Source organism: Pantherophis guttatus, chromosome 3 (assembly GCF_059756535.1).
Source record: "Pantherophis guttatus breed Tessera chromosome 3, ASM5975653v1, whole genome shotgun sequence".
NCBI classification, from domain to species: Eukaryota; Metazoa; Chordata; class Lepidosauria; order Squamata; family Colubridae; genus Pantherophis; species Pantherophis guttatus.
Genome location: NC_142065.1, coordinates 73,122,516 through 73,139,316, shown reverse-complemented (window position 1 = coordinate 73,139,316; position 16,801 = coordinate 73,122,516). Strand labels below are relative to the sequence as shown.

The 16,801-nt window shown below is 36.4% G+C and overlaps 1 protein-coding gene and 1 long non-coding RNA gene across 3 annotated transcripts in view; one reads left to right on the top strand and one right to left on the bottom strand.

Annotated features, from left to right (window-relative positions):
* The window catches only part of LOC117677329 (serine/threonine-protein kinase TNNI3K), a 238,156-nt gene that overhangs the window by 212,165 nt on the left and 9,190 nt on the right, over window positions 1-16,801 (bottom strand). Inside the window, exons 1-2 of one of the 2 annotated variants that reach the window (XM_060689981.2) lie at window positions 3,598-3,724; window positions 2,833-2,941 (exon numbers count right to left, since the gene is read on the bottom strand). In XM_060689981.2, coding sequence (XP_060545964.2) covers window positions 2,833-2,941; window positions 3,598-3,637 — 149 coding nt within the window. In that variant the 5' untranslated portion in view covers window positions 3,638-3,724. Of the gene's footprint in view, window positions 1-2,832; window positions 2,942-3,597; window positions 3,725-16,801 lie in introns of those variants that run through there. The other variant, XM_087889820.1, reaches the window with a different exon arrangement.
* Window positions 6,569-11,102, top strand: LOC117674950 (uncharacterized). Its single transcript, XR_015732866.1, has 3 exons — window positions 6,569-6,653; window positions 8,416-8,500; window positions 10,952-11,102. It is a non-coding gene; the product is annotated as an uncharacterized LOC117674950 (long non-coding RNA).

Here is a 16,801-nt window from a genome sequence, read left to right as displayed (position 1 = left end):
CCTGTCTTATATTTTTTTGAACCCTGAAATAAGCGCTTGGCCTTATGGTCATGCGCTCAAAAATCCAATCGGGCTTATTATCAGGGGATGTCTTATTTTGGAGGAAACAGAGTATATGATATATAAATGATGCCATGCTATCATTTAAATTCATTCCAATAATGTACTTCCAAATGCACAAACACATTGCATGCTACTCAGGGGCTGACTGTAAGCAAAGTCCAATATTTGTCTTCCTGAACTCAAATATTCCTTTCATGCACAGAAGAAAGCCAAACTATGCTCCATTCTGTCTTCTTTCCTGCACAGCATTTTATAGAAACACTCATTTTATAGAAACATGTTGATCCTTTCTCCAGAGCTACAAGCAAGAATGTCCACATTTAGCACTCAGTTTTCTGATATCCAAGTATCATCTTTACTGTAAAGCAATGAAATTAAGACATACAACATTGTTTTTAATATCTCTTATTGTTTCAATCCGATTACCCCGATGCACATAATTCAGGTAGTCCTTGATTTACAACAGTTCGTTCAGTGACCGTTCGAAGTTAGAATAATACTGAAAAAAGGGACTTATGACTGTTTTTTTACACTTATGACCATTGCAGCACTCCCATGGTCACATGATCAAAATTCAGATACTTAGCAACTGACTCATATTTATGATGGTTGCAGTATTCTGGGGTGATGTGATTGCCTTTTGTGACTTTCTGACTAGTAAAGTCAATCTCGGCTCTATCTAGTCAGTACTGCACGCAATCGCCATGCAGCGCTATTTATTCCCTTCTCGGCTCTTAAACCATCATCCGGTACGCAACCCACACCCCCCACATCAGCTGTTTGGCAGTTTTGTTAATCCCGCCCGTCAATGCTGTCGGCACTCCACGAACGTCATAGGTCAGCGCCGACTCAGACTCTGAAAGCTGTGCCAATCTCGCCAAGGCTTCATGCTGCTTAACGCTGGACCTAGCCTTTTGCCGCGTGGAGCTTACCCCACCATCCCAGGCATCCAGGTGGGTAGTACCGATGCTTTGACTCCCCCAGCCCCCAGCGATGGCGAGTCCCAGCTGGGGCTCGACAGTCAATGGGGAAGCCAAATTCACTTAACAGCCATGTTACTAATTTAACAACTGCAGTGATTCATTTAACAACTGTAGCAAGAAAGGTCATAAAATGGGGCAAAATACACTTAACAAATGTCTCACTTAGCGACAGAAATTTTGGGCTCAATTGTGGTCATATGTCAAGGACTACCTGTACAGTCTCAGGAATAGCAAAAGAAAATCGGGGACATGAGGCTCAACTGCACAACAACTCTGCTCCCCAAAATATGATGGGCCCAGGTTGACAGGCAGATGTGCATATAACTTAAGCTTCATAATTATTAAACAATGTTTTGAAAGTTATACTGGAAGTTACTACTACTACCCAACACATCCAATAATTTCCTGCAGATGAGTAGCATAGATTTCCTGCCAAAAATAATCCACAAATACACACAATGAAGACAGCTCAGGTCATAGCAAAAGTCAAACTAATTAATTTACTCTCTGAGGTCCCTTCCCTTTCAATATGCAGCATTTAACTGTATGGTGAAGTCTCATGTTCCGTGGACTTGCATGTAAATACACTGCATTTTTAAAAACTGCTCAAATTCACAAATAAATCATCAACCAAAACTTGAATAAAACATAAATGGCAAACAATATGAAAAGCGGGTTTCCTATTTTGAGGAAAATGGAAAAGAGAAAACTCAAGATGCCTTGTAGTTATAACTGGAGGAGAACTTACATGATCTGAAGAGGAACCAGCTAAAATTATTATTCTGCCCAGAAATTTTAACTCCTTTAACTTTATAGGAGCCATGTCACTCTACGTGGACAAGCTCTTTAGAAACAAAACTAATGGGATAGCTTCCCACCATCTACTATGGCATCTGTGGAATTTCTAAAAGCCAAAGAAAATACAGAAGGATGTATTGATTAATTCAGTAATAATCCTGTGCAATCCCTAATCTCATATCTGAATGTATATCACAAAGGACAAAAAGAAAAGAATTATGCATGAATGTTGTACACCAAAATATGGGTAGCAAACAAATTTAATAAATAAAATAAAAACAAATGTTTGTGAGAGAAGTATCTGTGTGAAGGAGGAGAGAAAGTCTATATAGATTTGGTGAATACATATCAAGTCTTACTCATTATAGATAGTCCTCGACTTATGATTGGTTATTAAGTGACCTTTTAAGGTTACAACAGACTTCCCCTGGGCTACTTACAACCCAGATTCAAAGTTCCAATGGCTGCTCCACCCAGCAGTCACATGATTACATTTTGGGTGCTTGGCAACCGGCCCACATTTATGGCCTTTGTAGGGTCTCATGATCACATGACCACGATTTACATTTTTTCTGGAGAGTGGCATTTACTTCTGGTTTCCAGCAAAAGCATCCATTGTGGAAAATGAATTTGTTTAACAACTATGGCATTTACTTAATGCTTGCAGTGATTCACTTAGCAACCACTGCAAAAAGGAAGTCAAATTTGTTGTGGTTATGTGGTGAACTGCTTAATGTCCGGCACAATTTACAACCATAATTCTGGGCTCAATTACAGTGATTAGTTGAGGACTACCTGTATTGCTATTATACAGTGTGAGGTACAGTTAAACAAATCAAACATCAGATTCTATATTCTTTGTCTAGTTTAGCTTTCTAAGAGTAATTTAATGGCCTCCTTAAACCTAACAATATATGACCATGGAAGTTAAAAACAAATCTGATTCACAATTTACAATTTAATAAACAACTTTCAGAAAACTGTTTACCTGAAAACATGCCTCAGCTCTGTAAGCTCTTTTTCTTTGATTAACAGGTCATCTTCTAATCTTTCAATGATTATAGCATATGCTTCACTAATTTTTTTCTTCCACTCATCTATAGTTAAAAAGAGAAAGATATACAAATCTTGACAGAAATACCTTCGGTTATCTGAAATCATAATTTTATGACAAAAATCCCTGATTGATACCCTTTAAATATATATCACAGTTTTCTCTTCCAGGTCAGAAATATGTGTTCATATTTATTTACTCAAATAATTGTATTTGAGAAATAAATAATTTAATTATATAATAATAGATCCTTACAAGTTAATATAGATACTGAAAACACAAAGCATGTTGTTTTGAAAATTGGTACTTTTTTACATAGCTTCACTTTTATAAAATCTCAGCTAAATCAGTATTAACCTGATATTTATTTACTCAAATAATTGTATTTGAGAAATAAATAATTTAATTATATAATAGACCATTATAAGTTTATATAAACACTGAAAGCACAAAGCATACTTTTTTTGAAAATTTGTACTTTTTTGCATAGCTTAACGTTTATAAAATCTCAGCTAAATCAGTATCATCCTGACTCTGCTATCCTTCTCAACTGAAAGGAAAGTCTGTTTCTGAGTTATGCCATTCTTCATTTAGACTATCAACAATAAACACCTGGCATTAGAACCAAGAAGCAAATTAAACTGAATGATTAATAATGCAGTCATATTTATTTTTTTTAAAAAAAGCAAAAGAAATTACCAGTACAAGTTTGCGTTGGTCTAGATTTATAATTTCCCATTTATCCAATGTTTCTTCTTTGTTTCAAGAACGTTCTCGTGCTAAGTAATGTGACTCCTTTTCAAGATCACTGACAATCCCACAAAGGGAAAAAAAAACACTTTGATAGTCTTGTGCCTAAAAATAAACGGTGTGCCAAACAGAATGTCATGCAACAATGGCACAGAGGAAAGCAGGGAATACACTATCAAGTATCAGACAAAACAATAAAAAGGTATTTATATGTGCTGATAAAATAAACTGCTGTGCTGAAATTATCTTTATGTCTCTATTAAATGCATACATCTGCCAATATGAATCAGATTCTAATCAGAAATGGAAATGTATGGCTAAACAGCTTTCACAAATTCAGTACATAAGGTAAGCCAGGAGGAGATAAATTTCAGGCTCAATGATTCTAACTTTTTTTTTAATGAGTTTCCAAAAATTTAGCAAAGGAAGTCAAGTGCAAAGCAAAGGCTTCAGTGGAGAGAGAAAAATACACTAATCTTTGAACAATAAAGTATTTGCTCAGCATTATCTCCTGAAATAATTTAATAACAGTTATAACTAATCCATGCTTGGGTTTTCTCTAACCATTGTTTTTCAACCACCTAATTTCAAGCACAAAAGTTTTAATTGCTTCTGTCCTCACATTGTTAAAAGTCAGAAAACCTTATTCTACTAAGAATTTCCAAGAGATGTATCTACTTAGCCTGATGTAAACACTTTTGATAGTAACATTATGAATGTGGACAGGGCAGTAGTGGGTTTCTACCAGTTTGCCCCCGTTCGGGTTCCGCCCACCCACCCGGACATCATGACGGACGCTCTGTGCATGCGCAGAAGTGCCGCATGCGAGTGAAGCAAGCGCGCATGTGCGCTCACAGTTCCAAACTGGTAGCAAAGGTAAGTGAAAACCACTACTGGGACAGGGGTATTTGCAGGGGGTGTTTAAAAACAAAATGAAGATGACAGCCACAATAGTGCGATCAAAGCTCCATCTTTTTTAAAAAAATCTGTGTCAATCACACATATTGTGTCCTGGGCTCCATCTTCACTTTTTTGGCTACACTCTGAGACCAACCCTGAATAAGGATACTTTCATGAAATCATCAAATGTCAAAATATTAGCAAATTCCTCCAGTCTTCTAAATATCACCTTTCTAAGAGAAATCTAATCTTCAATTTCTTCTGTCTGGTAAGGAGATTTAGCAAATACTGATCAGACTTGATGCATCTTGTGAATATAAGATCTTCTAGGTTGCCCAGTCAGATGTGGACGGACTGTGATGGAATTTAGAGGAGAAAAAATCGATTTTACTAACTTCAAAGCTAATAGTTTAGGCGTTGCATTAAGTTTTTCCTAACTGAGAAACAGAGAAAGTCATCTTACCTAATTACTTTCCAACAAGAACTCCAGCTAAGAAGAATGTCAAGGTATAGAAAGGATGTTCTCAATATTACCACTACTTTAGGTCATATGATGGAGAAGAGGGACAGACTTACACAAGAGAAATTGGCAACATTCACAACCACTGCCTAACTCAGCGTTTCTTAAACTTGGCAATTTTAAGATGCATGGACTTCAACTCCAAGAATTCTCAGTCAGCATGTTTGGAAACATCTAAGGAGATTCTCATTCATCCAGGTCATGGTTGTCCCAAAAGTGCTTTTTCAAAAGGAACTGGACTTTGTTTTTCCTTGAGGACTTTTCACTTCTCATCCAAGAAGTTTCTTTACTTCTGACTGAATGGTGGAGGATGGAAGGATTTATATTCCTTGTAGTCATTTGCTTGTCAACATTTTTTCTGAGCATCATTGAGGCTACCTGAAGGTTTATTTGTGTCCTCAGGATCACCTGAATAATGCAAATGGGTGTGATGAAAAGGTCAGAAGTGAAGAAGCTTCTTGGATGACAAGCCAAATGTCCTCAAGAAAAAACAAAGTCCAGTTGCCTTTTGAAAAAGCACTTCTGGGACATATTTGCAAAGTTGCTAAGACTGAGAAACATTGGTAACTGCTCGATAGGAACGTGCTATGTGATTTTTTTTTCTGAAATTCTTTACTCTGCAAATGCTGAGAATCCATCCCATAATCAAATTTCATGTTATTTTTTGGTAGCTTGCCTGCATCCCACCTCAAATACACATACACCAAATTCTGCTCTGTTTTTACAATATTTCTCTTCTAATAAATAGACCGAGAACTGCAAGTTCCTTTTCCTCATTTCCGCTGTTAGTCAGACAAAGACTACTCCTGCTTTCCAGTATTAAGTACAGTAGAATTATTACATGAAAGAAAAAAAACCCATATGTTGTATGATCAAGCATGTGTCTCTCAAGAAAGAAGCCTTTTAAAGATTAGACAAACCTCTTGTGTTTAAAAAAGGTAGTACCATCTCCAATCACACTGATTTCTGAGGGGAAAGAAAGGATAAATGCTAGCTTATTCTTGCTTGTGGCTAGCATTTGTCTTGATGTAGCCTCACTGGGATAAAAACCCAAGATGTACTCTGACAAATATTTAGCCTTCTAACATTTGTTTAAATATCAAAACAGAAGCTACAACTCCCCCCCTTCTCTCCTGTAAAAAGAACAATTCATTTTTTTCTTACTTTATCTAAAGTTTTAAAAAATAAGCTTTGAATAACAAGAAGAGGAGTCTATTGAGAATGTTGGAAGAAAATCTCCTGTGTTTGTTTCCCAGTTGGGAAGCAGTCATCGATGCTGAGAAGAAATAGACATGAAAGTCAGCTGCCAGAAAAGGGATCCTTTAATTCAGGAAGGCAAAAAAAGTAGTGACACAGCTCAAGTGTTCCTGGCTTGCAAGCAGCTTGGCGTGTGAATCTGTGCTTTTTATGGTTAATTCCCCTTTGAAGCTCCTGCAGCTTGATGGGTTTATTTGTGTGCCTCTAGTTAAAGTGATTGCTGTGGATCCTGTCTTCCTGCCTTAATGGGTTAATCCTGTTCCTGGGGCTTTGATTTTCCTATCCTGGGGGTTAATTCTGTCAGGAAAGAGAAAAAGGGAAGTTCCAGGTGAGTTTTTTTTAGCCTGATTCCCCTTATCTTAATGGCTCTACTTAAGTGTTCCTTTCAGCTGGTGCTTTTGCTTGGGGTTTTCTTAAAGGGGGAAGGGCTGGCTTGAGTCTCTTGGCACTGTTTTCTGAGGTTTCTGGTGCTATGAGGTTTCTGGCACTGTCCTTTTGGGGTATTCTTCCCACAAGAATTAATCTTTGCTATGGCTATACATCAGTGGTGGGTTGCTACCGGTTCGCCCCGGTTCGGGTGAACTAGTAGTAGCGGCAGTGGGGGGCTTCACCCACCCTCCCAGACATTATCAAATACTCTCTGCGCATGCGCAGAACTGGTGTGCGCACTCGCTTTGCTATCCCTTCCTATTTCTTAATTTTAGTTCGACTTAATATTAGTTTGACTATTTGCAAAACTTCATATGGTGTAATTCAAAATACCCCCCAAAAAAGGAGGGGAAAGAAATTGGGGAAATTACTTTGCATATTTAATTGATTTCTATACTTCTGCTACTTGGCACATGATTCAGGTAGTATATACTATCAAGAACAGAATAATCAAGTAAAAACATAGGATTAAAAAAAACCGTTAAAAGGGAAATCTCAAAAATCAACACAATCTTATTGCTATTTTATGATTATCCAAATCATGGAAATCTTGCAATTTTTTAAATCCTTGACAAAATATAGAAGATAGTACAGAGACCTACCAGCTCATTCTATGTTACCTTTAGATGATTTTAATAAAAAAGAAACATAAAGTCAGTACATAGCCATTATTTTCATTTTGTTTTTATAAAATTTTATTACAAGCCCACCACATGTAGCTATGGTTCTAAACTAGGTTAATGTAATTTTGGTACTAGCAATGAATATAATGTAATGAATTTTGTGTACCATATAACATGAACAATACTTTGGTACCTCTAAAAGCCAGGAAAAAGAATGAATTATAAGGAAGATTTTAAAAGTTAAGCATATATTCTTTTTTCATATACATCGATATCCTGCCAACCTTTAATCTTCTCTTCCTATATGTGTGTTTAGCCATTTTCTTATTCCAATATTTTATTCATTCATTTATGAATCTTTCCTATAGCTATTTCTTATTTCATGCTAGAATATATAGATTAAATATTTAGAATGACGGGGTTAGAAAGCATTAACCTTGATAGTACCTTGGCATAAATATGTTCACCTCAGAAACACCAACCATGATAATATGAGCTTAAAACATTATATCACTGCCAATTGAAAAAGTCCTTCACTCTTTAATAGCATGTGTTTCACAAAATAAGCAAACCAGCATTTTAGTCAATTACTGCCCATAAACCAAGAGTAACATGTATTTTTATTATCCCTGTGTAGTAGTTGCTTTCTAAACATTTGAGAGGGTGATAGAATGGGAGAAGAAAATGTAACATATATTCAACACTGGTCTATGTTGCTAGGCAACTTGAAGAGCTATGAATTTAGTATCCAATGCTGATCTATTTTCACTGATTGTATTAGCTTAATCAACAGATTAAAGTGTATTTGCATTGATACAACTGTTGTTAAGGCCAAGACTGTTGCCCCTGGCAACTGTTCCATTTTGCAGTTCAGACCCCCAAGAAGATCACTAGTCATTAATTTTTTATGGTGGGTTTTCTTCCAACAGGGTATTTATTGACAAGTTAAATATGTATTGTCTATATTCAGATATTCAGAGACTTACAGCCTTTGATCCAAAGCTTTTTATATCATTCATTTGCATTATATTTTGACAGGTATTTCTTCATTGAGCTCAGCATAACTCTATAGCAAGATCCACAGCAGCTCTTTCTGGTCTCGCTGCTAATGATTATTATGGAAGTAAGTACACAGAACAACACTCTGAAGTACCATTTGTTGAATATGTTGACAAGCTTCCGAACAGCTAGAGAACAATATGATCTATTGAATATGGTAATATCTTGAATTTTTCCTGAATGAATATTAATAACAAGCAAATGCCTTATAAATTTTTCTAGGATACTTCTATTCTGAAAAACATGACAGAAGGTCTATAAAATAACAAATGATATAGCAAACGCAAAACCAAACCAAACCACCAATATCCAAGTTCTAGGTCTGGTATCAAATGAAATGCACCTAATATAAATATTCATTCAAGGAACACACCATTTATTTAACATTTAATGTAATACTCTGTTATTAAGTTGCAATTATGGTAATCGGATAAAGATGCGAGCATGGTAACTGCTTTTCTTTCTTTTCTTTTTTCTTTTGCTTTGTTTTATATTTATCAAGGATAGAATTTATCCACAATAAGGATAAATTAAATAAAATCTAAATTAAATAAAATAAAATCTAAAATCAGAATATTTTTTTATTCTGCCCCCATATCTGCATCTTTTATCACATGTTTTCCCCAACATCTCATTAGTCATAGCTGGATGATGACTGGTAAACCAGAGGGGTTTGGTCTACTTTGACAGTGAAAGTGATCCTTCTAAGGAGAATAGAAAGAAAGCCCCATAATTATTTTGGATATATAATATATTCGCAGGCAGTTTGCAAGAAGTCCTTTTACCTATTGTTCAAAAATCTTCTCAATAATCATTTAATGCACTTCAATTAAAAATAGGCAAGAGTATCATTTGGTGTGAACGTATCTTCAAAAAGGAGCTCACATACACTTCTTTGATAAATTTTTAAAAGTTTCACTGGTTGCTGAAAATATATACCTGGGAGAGCTAATTTTATAAACAAGCCAAATTAAAACCTCTTTTCAATTTCATCTGGTAAGCAATGCTTAACACAGCTTTAGCCAAAGTTGGAAGATAATTGGACTTTTTAGCACTGAGACTATCTTTATCAGTTGTATGTAAAGGATATGATCTTTTCCTTTATTTTCAGGTTATCCTCATTACAATCATTTAATTTACCAAGGATCATAATACTGAAAGATATTTTAAATACAAGAGATCAAGACATTATATAACTAAACAGGTGTTTGCCTTGTCAAGGTGATGGAAGATAAAAATAAATATGCAAAATCCCCTTCTGTTATTTGTGTTACTACACTATAAGAATGGCATTTGCATGAGATTTGTCTTTCAAGCTGATAGAAAATGTCTACTGATGTTGAAAAAAGGAGAATGGAACAAGAAGCTATTTTGTTGTTATATTTATACTTATATTGAAATCAACTTTTTTAAAAATAATATTCAACTTAGTTTCAGCGTTTTCCAAGTTCTCCTTAGCTTCCTCAATGGCTCTACTTATAGTTAAACCTTTTGTCTAACTATGTACAATTAAATTCCAGCATGCCTAAATGTCTGTTTCTTGTCTGTCTTAGCAGGTTCTAAAAACCATTCAGGAAAATCTATTTTTATTTCATGACACATATAAAGTTATTAAATAAAGGAACCTGGCATGAATACAACATTCAGTTTGACTGTATGTAAATCTGAAATCATCTATATAATAATGCTTCATAAAAATGTGACCAATCTTCTATATGTCTCTTCCGGATGTAAATGTAAATACTTAAGAGAATCAAATCATTACTTCTTGAGGATGACATATTTCCTAATGTTATCCTTAGTTTCACTGCATAATCTGATTTTTATACTAATAATGGCACAAGGTCATGCCTGGTTCACATATGCCATGGTTTCTTCATTAATTGGAGAGAGGTATGAGCAGACTTTTCTGGAAAAAATATATCATACACTAATTCAAATTGTTTTATAATAGCTTTCTGTTGCTTCAGTAGGTAACAGCACCTGTTCAACATTGTCTGTATTCAAAATAATAATAATAATAAGCAGGATCTGGTTAGTTATTAAACAGGAGATCAGGAGGAATTCTAGGAGTGTAGGCTAACCTGGTTACTTAAAGATCTCAGAAATCATTAGTGATAAATGATTTTCTTTGGCCAAGAAAACTGCATTAAAATGTTCATGTGATCACCAGGAGGTGGGATCAATTCAATTTACTTTACCACATCTACGTAGTATTAGGCAGCAGTGAATTTGTTGACTCAACACTGGAAAAGATGCATTCAGCCCTCTTCACTTAAGAGTAAGTGGTAAGGCAGAAACAACCTGCCATTGCTAGCAACAATCAACACAGTTGAAATGATGGACCAATGGGATAGCAGCTTTAGAAGTGGTGTCTTTAGAAGATGTTACAAACTTGTGTTATTTTGCAGCCGAATCCTAACAAAAGGCTTGCCTCAACACTTTTACCATACAAAATATATCAACAAAACCCTCCTCCCTCTTGCCCTAAATATTTGTAATTTTTTTTTTATAGACATCAATATTCTCCTTGTAAAATTAACTAGTGGGGGCAGAACAACTGTGTGACTTAAAGAGGCAAAAAGGAAATCCAAAGAAGCGATGAGCTTTTAACCCTGAAGTGCAATTTAAGAAACATCCTCTGGCTAAATAAAACTGCTGTGTTTACAAAACGTCTGACTGCAGAGAAGTATGTTAAATGCTCAGAGTGGAAATAATGTTGAACACAGCAAAAGTACTTGCAAACACTTTTAACCCATTCCATAACTTCATGCACAGCCAAAAACAATTAAAACAACAGTAAGGGACCGAGGTTATATTTACAGCAGCTGCTGCTATCACAGAAATGGCTCCGAATGTATTCTGGTGGATATGGAATTAGATGAGCCGTATGGAATTAGTATCAAAACATTCATGGATAAAATCTCTTCTATTGTTCTACAAATCCAGTTAGAGTTTTTAATGAATGAATTCATTTTAAAATGGTAACTTGATTGTTTGGGGTGGAGGGTAAAAGATTGGATTAATTCTGAATATGTCTGAGACACTCTCTTGATTGTTGTTGAATCTATTGAAAAATGCTATTGAAAACAAGCATTTCAATGAAAGTTGTTGCTAGTTATGAAGAGTGAAAAAAACAAGTCATTTTTCTCAATTACTGTAAAAGGTCAACCGGGAAACAATAGATTAATCTAATAGAAGTGATATGCTGTTTGAGTTTGCTTATTCCCAACCTGAATATTTGGAAAGAACACATGTAGTCCTAAAATGTTTTAGGGATTCTATAATCTTTATTTCAAATGAAACAGGTAGATGCTACTCCCTACCCTCCTCATTTTGTGCTGCTCATGGAAGTTGGGCCATGAAGCAATATTAATTTTTAATATCAGTATTCATCATCAACTATCTTTCCAGGTATTATCAACCTATCTCAGTATTTTATGTAATAGCAAGGGTAAGTGAGTGTGCACGGAATGATGTGTTTGATTTCAGTTTTTAAATTCTATACAAAAAGCACTGTAACTCCTTCTTTCCTTTGTGCTTTATTTTCTTGGTTTATGTAATTATCTAACCACCTCTGAATGTTAGTCTGACCGAAATATAATATGTTTTGATAATCACCATGGGACATGATGAAGGAAGAAAGTTTTAAACCTTTGAATGACACATGATAAAGGATAAGGACAGTTTGGGCAATAAATATTGTGAGACATTACATCATATTACAGTTGGCACCAAAGAGTATCAGGAGAAAATTTAGGGAAAAAATGAACTCTAAGAATTTATTATCTGGGCATGTCACATTCAGTCATAGATTTATACCAGGAAGTATTTGTTCATCATCCTCAATATTAGTATATATTATGATAAGTGTGTACTAAGGGTTCATCCACTGTTCTAAGACATGAACGTGCTTTAATGGAAAGGTTCACTCATGCATAAAGCTTAATGATTGCATTTAAATATCAGAGTAAACCATAACAAAAGAATAACATTCTGGCCTAGTATGTTGTCTAAATTTGGTTATTTATGATGTACAGTTAGTAACTGGCAATCGAGGTATGGAGTCCCTCAAAGCTCCATTTTATCCCTTATGCTTTTAAACATCTTCATGAAGCTGCTGGGAGAGGTCATCCATGGATATCGGCTGAAGGGCCATCAATATGCAAATGATACCCACCTTTACTTCTCCTTTTCATCTAATACAAGCATAGCCATTGGTCTTCCAAACTAGTGCTTGGGCAGGGTAATGGATTGGGTAAGAGCCAATAAACTGGCTGAATGGTGTCCCGCCCATCCTGGAAGGTCTGCATTTACCTTAAAGGAACAAGTTTGTACTATGGGATGCTCTTGGATCTATTATTTCTCAGATGTGTCTATTAGATCATCATGCCATGAACTGAGCACATTGGACCTGCTAGAAGCTGGGTGCCCTGATAGGCTCTGTGACTGCAGGAGTGAGCCAGAGACTTAAAGAGAGATCAAAGGAGGGGTCAGAGTAAGCAAGAGCTACTATGTTTTTACAAGCCAGGCATTAACCACATTAGAAGGATTGGACTGTGAGCTGGCCATGCTGGGATGCCTGTTGCTGAAGGAGCTGACTGAAAGCCGTGACAGAGAAATGGGCCAGAGGAAAAGATGTGGGTCACTTTTCAAACCTGCTGTTTGTCACCTCTATTATGATGTGGGTCTGGTGTTGGGGGCCAAGGGCCCATTAGCAGGGGGTTTGCATCTGCTGCATTTCTAATCTTTCCCAGCATTTGCTTCTTTTTGCTACCAGCATCCTTTATCCTGCAGACTCTACTTTCCATCTGAAGAGGTCAGCAAGTCTTTGGGGGCAGTGGGGTACTAGTGGGGAGGAATAGCATCAGAGTGGCAGTGTGCTGGGGACCTTGCCTCCTGCAGAACTTTTCCTTCTCTTATTCCCAAAGAAAGGGAGGAGATGATTACTTGCCTCCGATTGTCAGGGGTCCAAAAAACACCCCCAACGAAATAAAACTCCAAGGCAATAGATTCCTTAAAGTTCCATTTTATTAGAGATGTCATGTTGGCACATCTGGGAAAACCCAAATCTGAAAGCTTCCAGGCTTTCCCCACCCAGTTGAAAGTTCACAACCCTGCTCCACACCCACAAGTTCATCACATGTACTAATCCATTCTTCAGGCTCAACTGGAGACAATCCCCAGTCACTCCCATCCAGGTGCAGGCAAATGTCCTTGACTCCCAGAGCAAGGAATGTTGTTATGGCTATTCTTCCACCGCTCCAACAAAAAAACCTCTCCCAATTTCCCAGGTTAAAATATGTGGCAGTCAGGAAGCTAAAAGAAGAAAATGGCTTCCAAAATTGACACCTGCCTCTTGACTCTGGCTGTGGGTTAGGTTCCCTTGTTTGTTTCGTTGTATGATTATCCCTTGGGGTGAGAGCCTGAGGTGGTGGTTGCTGGGTCAGATGAATGGGAGTGGAACTCTAGCCAGTGGGTGAGAGAGGCTGAGACGAGTTTTCTATGGATGATAGTGTGAGTCTGTGTTTGGTGTGGGTGTGGTGGGGGAGTGGGGGAGCTGGGGTACTGAGTACCCCAGTGTTTCCCAAACTTGACTCTTTGAAGATGTATGGACTTCAACTCCCAGAATTCCTCAACCAGGCATACTGGCTGGGGAATTCTGGGAGTTGAAGTCCATGCATCTTAAAATAGCCAAGTTTGGGAAACACTGGAGTACCCTAATGGCTCTGAAAACCAATGGAGTTGAAGAACTTCAGGGTGCTTGGCTTCCCCTGTTTGGGATGGGTGAAATCACCAATATGGTAGGTCCTGGGCCTTGGAAATTGAGTAGGGTGGATGGAGGAAGATGCAGTCTTAGGGGTGAAAAGGCAGATCACAGCATTAGGTGGTGACATGCTAAAGGGAGATGGGGCAGGAGTGGACCACATTCAGGGAAAATGGGGTCAATGATTGTAATTATCGGGTAAACTCATAAACAATGATCTTATCTGATTATTACTGCAAATAGGCTGCAGTATCAAATTAATAAATCTGTAACCCATAGAAACAAAAATAAATCAATACATTCATCAATAAATAATTTAACTGATATGAATTAGGAACTAATGAGAGGTAATTGGAAACATAATAAGAAGTTCTTTTTATTTATAGCCAATGATTGCCTCCAAAATGAATAGATACTTTGAGAGTAAGATAAAAGGTTTTAAAGAAGTAAACTGAATTAAACAGTTTTTAACAGGATGGTGCTTTCTTTAAAATAATGAACAGTTTTGACTCATTAAAGTTACTACAACCCTTAAAAATGAATACTTTTAGACTTTCATAGAAGTTTGAAAAAAATATTTGGATTAGTATATACCAGAAAAATGCTGTGTTGTGGTCCAAAATAGTTCTTCCACATCTTACGCTTTCATTAAGCTTGCAGACAAAAAAAGCAAGAAGAGGAAATGAAATCCAGCATGATCATAGCTACACAAATAAATAATATTAGAAAGTGACCAATGATAAATGTGGCAGTTATTCAGTGACACAAAACAGGCAAGAGTGAACATACCAATCTTTATTCTTTTTTTCAAAGAAGCTTCTAGAATCTGTTCAAGGTCAGTAAGAGATAGGTAGCTTTGCTCTAAGTTATTGGAAGATTTCATGTTTTGTGTAAGAGAAAGAACCGTAGGCTATTTATTGAATTGGTACTTGGTGCTGCAGTGCACAGAAACACAAGGATTTAATCTTATAGAAGAGGTTAGAATGCAGCTGAGAAGCCCTGAAGAATCAAAACACGGTAACTAAACCTGACAAAGAGCAGTAACTAAACTCAAACAAAGAAACCGACAGATCTACGTTACAATCTTAACTGAATTGTTCTGAAGCTAGGAGAGGGTAACCATGTGAGCTCTGCAAAATTGGAAGCAAAAAAGAATACCATTCAGTTTACTAACTTAAGAGTGCTATTGTGCAACTTATTAACTGCCGAGCTTTTCAAAGACCAGATAGAATATTTGAGTCTGAATCTTTTTTAGCCATTCTGTGTCTCCCATCATACAAAAAGACATGCGAGGTCCTAAAATTTCAGCTAACAATGTGGCATTCGCTGGCTTTCTTTCTTCTGAGCTTTTCTTTTGACTACCTGTAAACTGAGGATAGGGACTATTTTAGAAATTGTCATCACTTAAGCAACCTTGGATTTTTTGGCTGAAATATAAATACTGATTAACCTGAAATGGATATTGTTATTATTATTAATAACGGCAAATGACTTCTTTCTATCAGTCTACGATAGAAAGTGTCCTCACATACTGTATAACAGTATGGTATGCTGGTCTAATTGCACTCAACAATGAACTAAAGGGCCACCATCAGTGAGCTGTTGGACAGCATTACTTGGTCTGTTGTGTGGATGTTTGTGTAGTTTAGGGGGGGGGAATTTGTGGTAGATGGGTTGTGTTTGGGGATTGTTGTGTGTGTTGGACCTGGTCTTCAGGTGTTAAGTGAATTTTGTTGTACGGGTAGACTGTGTACATACATACAATGACAATAAAGTTATTATTATTATTATTAAATGAAGAATTTTTAAAAAATGTAAAACAATTAACAGCTATGGACAGGAAGGCACTACAGAGAGTGATCAATTCAGCACAAGAAACCATAGGTTGCCCTCTAACACCACTAGATGACATTGCCAGGTCTCGCTGTTTCAGCAGAGTAAGGAAGATACTTGGGGATCATTCACACCCTGGGCAGTGTCTCTTTTCGCTTCTACCATCGGGCAGAAGATATTGAAGCATAGTCAGCCAGACAAACAGGTTTAAAAACAGCTTCTACTCATGGGCTGTCAGATTCTTAAACACAATCATAATCATTCCATGCACATACGGAAACTAGTCTCCCCCCCCCCAATTACTTGTATAGGGATTATTCGATGTATATAGGTATTATTCTCTATACTATTTATGTTGTTTTGTATTTTCTATTATGGATTGCACCAGAGAGGCTAAACCAATTTCGTTGCATATATGATGTACAATGACAATAAAGGCATATACTGTTCTATTATTTCATGGCTATCATTAATAAAACTTGGCATTAACAAAACTTGGCTATCATTAATAAAAACATGAATTGAGTAATATTTTAAAAGACTGCAATTAGAAAATTGAAAAATTCATAAGTTTCCTTTAATTGCCTTAATCATTTGAATTACCTTATTATTAAATTGTGATTCCAGAGGCATGTTAAAATCTACGTCACTTAATTTATTCACTCCTATTTATATAACATAACAAGGAGTCACAGGAATCTGATGCATTAATTGGATTCTGTGACAAGGACCAGTACTGATTCAGTTATAAAGTACACAAGTTAT